Source organism: Neomonachus schauinslandi, chromosome 1 (assembly GCF_002201575.2).
Source record: "Neomonachus schauinslandi chromosome 1, ASM220157v2, whole genome shotgun sequence".
Lineage (NCBI taxonomy): Eukaryota > Metazoa > Chordata > Mammalia > Carnivora > Phocidae > Neomonachus > Neomonachus schauinslandi.
This window is the reverse complement of record NC_058403.1, coordinates 74,654,297-74,662,666: the sequence shown is the minus strand read 5'-3', so window position 1 is coordinate 74,662,666 and position 8,370 is coordinate 74,654,297. Positions and strand designations below refer to the sequence as shown.

Here is an 8,370-nt window from a genome sequence, read left to right as displayed (position 1 = left end):
TTGTGATTACTACACAGAACTAACAAATGTGCTATGTAGACATATTTGCTTTAAAATATATAGATAGATGATAGATAGATAGATAGATAGATAGATAGATAGATAGATAGATAGATTAAAACTAAGTCCTGGGGTGCCTGGGTAGCTCAGTTGGTTAAGTGTCTCCTTCGGCTTAGGTCCATGATCCCAGGGTCCTGAGATTGAGCTCTGCCCTCAGCGGGGAGCCTGCTTCTCCCACTCCCACTGCCTGCCACTTCCCCTGCTTGTGCTTCTCTCTCTGTGTCAAATAAATAAATAAAATCTTTGAAAAAATGTAAACAAACAAAACTAAGTCCCTATGTTTCCCCCATAATCTTATTTAATTCCCTCCCTCCACAGAGGCAATCATAGTCATGAATCAAGTTCCATTGGTTTATATTTTAATAGATAGTGTATAGATTTCAAAATACATAAAATTGCTTTGTGTATCCACAATTTAGGTAAATGGTAGCATGTCTTATATATTGTTTTACAACTTCCCATTTCCCCCCAAAGTGGCTTCTTTGAAATCCATGCGTGTAAATACACATAACATTTAAATCATTGGTTTTAATAGTAGATACAGATATATTTAAGTAATTTGTTCTAAGTCCATACTATGGATGTACCTCAATTGATAAACCCATTTCCTCCTGAGTAGAGTACTTGGATTGATTCCAGTTTTTACCACTGTAAACAATGAGTCTATGAACTTTCAGATACATGTCTCCATAAAAACATGTAAGAGTTCTTTTGGAATACATACCAAGAAGTGAAATACATGGGTTATAGGTAGGACATGATCATTTTCAACTTTTCTGGATATTGTCCAATTTTCTCCAAATGATTGGATTCATTTCCAACCCCACCAGCATCACTTGTGTTTTTCTGTTTCCAAGCACCACTCTAATATTTGCAATGTTCACTTTGAATTTTTGCCAATCTGATGTACATCTCACTCTTTTTTTGCATTAAAGAAGTTGCATGTATTTTTGGATGATGTCTTTTTGGATGTTTATTTTCCATTAGGTTATTTCCTTTTCTATGAAATGCCCATTCATAACTTTGGTCCATTTTTTACTTAATTGTTAATTAATTGCTATTTTTAAAATTTTATTTATCAGTTTTTAAATATTTCAAATGCTAATCTCTCTTTTATATATTATGTTGAAAATATATTCCATTTTGCACCTTTTGAATCTTAAGAAATCCTTACATAACACAAGGGCATAAATATATTTGTCTATTGGATATGTGGTGTTTTGAATTTGTGAATTTAAATGTTTTTAGACACAGTGCATTTTCTCAGGTTCACACAGACCTCGCTGGACTTTATTTTCTAAAACCTGGCCAATTTCACACATTTCCCCTGGATACATGAGGTTATAATCCTTGGATTAGATAGTCAAAGAATAAGATTACACAACTAGATTTCTCAGACTTTGGTTGGTTTGAATTATGATTATAGCTATACAACCCCAGCCTAGGTTTCCATGGAAATGAAGCCTTAATAGAATTCATTCCAGTAGACTGACAGCGTCTATTAAGTATTACTTAATTTTTGCAGAGAATCACTCCAGCACCTAGAAGCTGAAAAATTTGGTTTATCACCTGCATCTAACAAGCTTTCCCAGAGCTTTTGTTTTCTATCTTTATATGCCAAAGTAATAAATGTTGACTTGATGTATGTGACCCTCAGATGCTGGACTGGAGATTGGCAAATGCACATTTTATTCTGGCTGTGATGTTGATGCTGTGGAGTTCAGGAAAAGTACACTCAGTGGATGTAACAACAGAGGTAATGGAAACTAACTTAAGGGACCATATTTTTTTTTTATGAACATAAGCCATTTCTACTTATCAGAAGCAGGTGCTGCTGACAAATAGAGAGATGCCTTGATAACAGAAAATCGAGGAAATAGACATTTTTTTTTTCTATTGTCTTGACCTCAGTGTAGATTCAGAGAAGGCCAGTTATCTGAATGTCAAAAAATAAACTGGAAGTAATAAAGATGTGTATTCCTTGAACAAAAAAGCACTAAGAGAAAATTCAATATCTTTTCAGCCGTATTTTTAATCAAATCAATTACATTAAGATGAAGTGCTTTTGTGTGAAATTTGAAGTTGTTACGTGTCAAAATTTGAGTCGCTTTGGCCAAACTTTGTATGACTATACAAATGTTTTCTTGCTGCCATGACTAAAGTACACAGAGAAATGTTTATTTGGCTCATTTGATCTTATTAGAAAGTGTTCTCTGTACTTTGTAAATAACAAGTGAGAATCTGAAATGCATTTTGCTAAAGGAGAAGTTTTACATGAGATCTATGATTTTTTTTTCTTAGGATTAATTAAGAGTATCTTTAAAAAGGAACAAAATTCTATTTTGCATGTGTGGCGGTTGGAAGAATGAAAACATATTTTTTGAAGGATGCACTGAAAGATAATAAAAGATATCCTATCTTTGCCCTTTGAAAGTTTGTCTACTGCTCTCTAGAGTTTCTTTCTCATGATTATAGCATCCTTCCTTTCCCCAGTTTCTATGTTGTCAAGTTTATGTAAGAGAGTGATAGACGCTGAAATTTTAAGAGGAGTCTGTGGACATTGTGCAGTCTGCATTATAAATAACAAGAACCAGGAGAGATTTCTTATTTTCTTTTTACCAGATGAGAGCGTGTTTGCAATAATTAGCTTCTTGGCAGTATTCAGGATAGAAGAGAAAAGGGGGAGACAAGGGATAGAGAAGCAGGTTATGAGGTGATTAAGAGTGTACATACACTAAGCAGAGAAGAGGAGCTGATATAAGTCACTACCGATGGGAATCAGAAAGAGCAAGAGCAAGAGTTTTTCCAGGAAGAACTGACCAGACTTAGTGCAAATTTGGTTGGTTTAGGAAAGAGGAGGCTCAATAGCTTTGAGTCAAGGTGTCAGACTACATGTATTTCACAAGAGAGTTGCTGGAGCCAATGATGAAAAGGCTTGGAAAATGCCACTCTTTCATTTTATTGGGGAAAATGAAGAACATAGAGAATGGAAGAAATAATCTAAGAAGAAAGAAAGGAAGTGGAGAAAAAGAGTCTTGCCAAGACCAAGAGTCTGGCACAAGGAGAGATGTAACATACAGGGGGGGCAGGAAGGAGGTCCCTGGAGCTAGTTTCTTCCCACAGGGGAATATTCTCACTTTCTTAGAAAAGAAGTAATATCCCCCAGACTCCACAATGACTAGAGACAGTTAATAGGAACACTTTTTAAAATGCTGTGATCGGGATTAGGAAAGGAAAAGACACCCACACTTTTATGTCTTGAATGCAGTGCTAAGTGGCAATATGCATAACAAACTAGAAATTTTACACAGGAGGATAAAGTCACTGGGATAGTTCTGACTCACTGTAGACACTCATTAACATGTGGTAATACATCATATGGAAAGAGATAATAAGCTTCCTGAGGGCAGAGACTGGATTTTGTTCATTTTTTTATCCCTCAGGTCTAATGCAGAACCTGGTACATACTGGGTGCTTAATGGCTTGAATCAATAAGGTGTGAATGAATGGTGAAAAGATAGTGTGAGGTTTGCATTTTCAATATTCATTTCATTATTCATTCAATAAATATTCAGAAATGTACTGAGTACTAACTGTGAGCAAAATATTGGCTTAAGTATTCAATAAAAGACTAATTAGACATAGTTATTGCCCTCAGGTTACTCACAATCTAACAAGCAATACAAATTTATTGTACCAATCTAATACAAGGGAAAATGTAATGAGTACAACGAAGAAAGATAGATAAAGTGCTATGGGAATGATAAGGAAGGATGCAGCTCTTACTGGGAAAGAACCTAAAAGAATGATCAGTTAATATACTAAATTTTAGAGGCAGGCCTGTAGTTTTTCCTTTTTTCCTGGGTGTTTGTGTGTGTTTGTGTGTGTGTGTGTGTGTGTGAGTGTGTATTGTTTTAATTGTGTTTAGACATACCTCATCTCTATGCATTTTTGTCCCCATAAGTCTTTTTCTAGAGACATAAATCCATAAGAAATCAAGTTTCATGACAGGCAGGTCAGCTAAAGGTAGCAGAAGCCAAATGCAGATGATTATATATATTTCAGGTTTCTTTTTCTGAACAAATGGAATCACCTTTCTTGCCCTATAGGCTTTTGATTCTGGAGTCATAGATGTGCAGTCACCGCCCACAGTCAGGGAAGAGAAATCAGCTACTAATCTGGCAGCAAAACTCTTGCTTCTTGATGAACTTGTGTCTCTGGAGAATGATGTAATTGAAACAAAGAAGAAAAGGAGCTTCTCAGGTTTTGGGTCTCCCCTGGACAGACTCTCTGCTGGCTCTGTTGATCATAAACGTAAACAGAGGTAAGTGAACTCTTGGAGGAAGAATATTTTTATTTTTTTAATTCTTCCACTCTAACTTCAGAAACAGAATTCCACATAAAAAAATATAATGAAAACCTTGTAGGTAAACATATTTGACAGTGTTTTAGCTAACTTGTGAGTTTAATAGTATGATTTTGGAAATAATGGTTTAGGAAGCAAAATGACTGCTACAGTATGCATTAATATTCTTGTCATATTTTCCTGAGGAAGCTTCCATCGCATGCAAATGTAAAATAGTTATTATAAGACATTACAGCATTGGGAGATGAAGGGGGGTGTGTGTATTATGGGATAAATGTTATGGCCACTTGAGTCTTCAATTTAACAGAGATAACCAGAATTCCATTTCTATTTTCACCTATGATACAGAGCTTTCCAGAATGTGTCAATGAGCCCACTCTCATATACCAAAAGGTAGTGAAGATCTCTTAGGACTTGGAGTCATTAAACATGTGTTTAAATCAAATTTCTGATCATTTCTAGCTATATGACTTGTACAAGTACCTTACTTTCTGTGCTCCTCAGCTTATTTATCTGTAAAGTGTGGATAATTACTTAACCTCCATAAAACTCAAATGAGTACTTTATAAGCTGTTATTATAATAGAATTAGAGTAATTAAATCACCCTTTAATCATTGAGTGACTATCAGCAGTTGTTTCGATCTTGATTCATCTTCTACCTCCTCAGTCTTTGTTCCTGATGCCATACATTCCATATTAGCAATGTCACAAGAGACCACCCAATTGCCAAGGTCAGGAATCTGAGGAATTTACTAGGATTCCTTTTGCTTACTTTAAACATTCCATTTTTCATGAAATTCTTCAAATCCTATTTGCTTTGTATCTCAAATATCTCCAGAATATCTTTTCCCGTTAAGGCTTTCTTAATTCTGGCCTAAATTATCATTTTCATATTTGTTTTTTCCTCCAGTCTTTCTTCATTTCCACCTCTACCACCATCATTACCTCTTTAGCACCAATGTATCCTCTGCTCTGCTACCAGGGGGATCAATTAACACCAAAATCTTTTGATGAAACGTTCCCATTGGTTACAAGACAAAAGAAAACTCCTCAGCAAACCCTACAAAGAATTTCAACATCTGGCACCCCATTTTGTCATGAGATTGCTTCCATGTCTTTACCCCAGTCTCACCTGTTTACTTGGAGCTCTGGGACTTGTCATGTGTGTTCATAGTCCAACGTCTCTGCTGTGCTCTAGGACTCAGCATACAGGATGTGATTTGCTAGAATTCTCTTCTTCTTCTTTTTTTACTAACACATAATGTATTATTTGTTTCAGTGGTACGGGTCTGTGATTCATCACTCTAACACAATTCACAGTGCTCACCATAGCACATACCCTCCCCAATGTCCATCACCCAGCCACCTCATCCCTCTCACCCCCCTCCACTCCAGCAACCCTCAGTTTGTTTTCTGAGATTAAGAGTCTCTTATGATTTGTCTCCCTCCCTGGTTTCATCTTGTTTCATCTTTCCCTCCCTTCCCCTATGATCCTCTGTCTTGTTTCTCAAATTTCTCAGATCAGTGAGATCGTATGATAATTGTCTTTCTCTGATTGACTTATTAGCCTAATACCCTCTTGTTCCAGCCACATCATTGCAAATGGCAAGATTTCATTTTTGATGGTTCCATAATATTCCATTGTATATATATACCACATCTTCTTTATCCATTCATCTGTTGATGGACATCTAGGCTCTTTCCATAGTTTGGCTATTGTGGACATTGCTGCTATAAACATTGGGGTGCACAGGCCCCTTTGGACCACTACATTTGTATCTTTGAGGTAAATATCCAGTAGTGCAATTGCTGGGTCATACGGTAGCTCTTTTTTCAACTTTTTGAGGAACCTCCATATTGTTTTCCAGAGTGGCTGCACCAGCTTGCATTCCCACCAACAGTGTGGGAAGGCTCCCCTTTCTCCACATCCTGTCCAACATCTGTCATTTCCTGACTTAATTTTAGCCATTCTTACTGGTGTGAGGTGGTATCTCATTGAGGTTTTGATTTGGATTTCCCTGATGCTGAGCGATGTTGAGCACTTTTTCACTGTTGGCCATTTGCATGTCTTCTTGCAGAAATGTCTGTTCATGTCTTCTGCCCATTTCTTGATTGGATTCTTTGCTCTTTGGGTGTTGAGTTTGATAAGTTCTTTATAGATTTTGGATACTAGCCCTTTATCTGATATGTCATTGGCAAATATCTTCTCCCATTCTGTCGGTTGTCTTTTGGTTTTGTTGACTGTTTCTTTTGCTGTGAAAAGCTTTTTATCTTGATGAAGTCCCAATGTTTCATTTTGCCCTTGCTTCCCTTGCCTTTGGTGATGTTTCTAGGAAGAAGTTGCTGTGGCTGAGTTCAAAGAGGTTGCTGACTGTGTTCTCCTCAAGGATTTTGATGGATTCCTGTCTCACATTTAGGTCTTTCAACCATTTTGAGTCTATTTTTGTGTGTGGTGTAAGGAAATGGTCCAGTTTCATTCTTCTGCATGTGGCTGTCCAATTTTCCCAACACCATTTGTTGAAGAGACTGTCTTTTTTCCATTGGACATTCTTTCCTGCTTTGTCAAAGATTACCTGATCATAGAGTTGAGGATCCATTTCTGGGCTCTCTATTCTGTTCCGTTGATCTATGTGTCTGTTTTTGTGCCAGTACCATCCTGTCTTGATGATGACAGCTTTGTAATAGAGTTTGAAGTCTGGAATTGTGATGCCACCAGCTTTGCTTTTCTTTTTCAACATTCCTCTGGCTATTCAGGGTCTTTTCTGGTTCCATAGAAATTTTAGGATTATTTGTTCCATTTCTTTGAAAGAAGTTGACGGTATTTTTTTTTTTTAAAGATTTTATTTATTTATTCATGACAGACAGAGAGAGAGAGAGAGAGAGAGGCAGAGGGAGAAGCAGGCTCCCGAGGAGCAGGGAGCCCGATGCGGGACTCGATCCCAGGACCTTGAGATCATGACCTGAGCCGAAGGCAGACGCTTAACCATCTGAGCCACCCAGGTGCCCGACGGTATTTTTTTTTATTAAAGATTTTATTTATTTATTCATGAGAGACAGAGAGAGAGAGGCAGAGGGAGAAGCAGGCTCCCAAGGAGCAGGGAGCCCGATGTGGGACTTGATCCCAGGACCCTGGGATCATGACCTGAGCTGAAGGCAGACGCTTAACCATCTGAGCCACCCAGGCGCCCAAAGTTGACGGTATTTTGATAGGGATTGCATTAAATGTGTAGATTGCTCTAGGTAGCATTGACATTTTCACAATATTTTTTCTTCCAATCTATGAGCATGGAACGTTTTTCCATTTCTTTGTGTCTTTCTCAATTGCTTTCATGAGTATTCTATAGTTTTCTGAGTACAGATTTTTTGCTTCTTTGGTTATTCCTAGGTATCTTATGGTTTTGGATGCAATTGTAAATGGGATTGACTCCTTAATTTCTCTTTGTTCTGCCTTGTTGTTGGTGTATAGAAATGCAACAGATTTCCATGCACTGATTTTACATCCTGCCACTTTACTGAATTCCTGTATGAGTTCTAGCAGTTTTAGGGTGAAGTCTTTTGGGTTTTCCACATAAAGTATCATACCATCTGCAAAAAATGAGAGTTTGACTTCTTCTTTGCCGATTCGGATGCCTTTTATTTCTTTTTGTTGTCTGATTGCTGTGGCTACGACTTCTAATAGTATGTTGAATAGCAGTGGTGATAGTGGATATCCCTGCCGTGTTCCTGACCTTAGGGGGAAAGCTCTCATTTTTTCCCCATTGAGAATGATATTCGCTGTGGGTTTTTCATAGACGACTTTTATGATATTGAGGTATGTACCATTTATCCCTATACTCTGAAGGGTTTTGATCAAGAAAGAATGCTGTACTTTGTCAAATGCTTTTTCTGCATCTATTAAGAAAATCATATGGTTCTTGTTCTCTCTGTTATTAATGTATTGTGT

The 8,370-nt window shown here is 37.2% G+C and overlaps 1 protein-coding gene across 1 annotated transcript in view; it reads left to right on the top strand.

The window, feature by feature from the left end:
* The first annotated feature begins 1,717 nt into the window (after positions 1 to 1,717).
* The window catches only part of OSTN (osteocrin), a 28,920-nt gene continuing 22,267 nt past the window's right edge, over positions 1,718 to 8,370 (top strand). Inside the window, exons 1-2 of the mRNA XM_021692628.1 lie at positions 1,718 to 1,816; positions 4,170 to 4,384. Of these exons, the coding sequence (XP_021548303.1) occupies positions 1,718 to 1,816; positions 4,170 to 4,384 (314 nt within the window). The remainder of the gene's footprint in view (positions 1,817 to 4,169; positions 4,385 to 8,370) is intronic.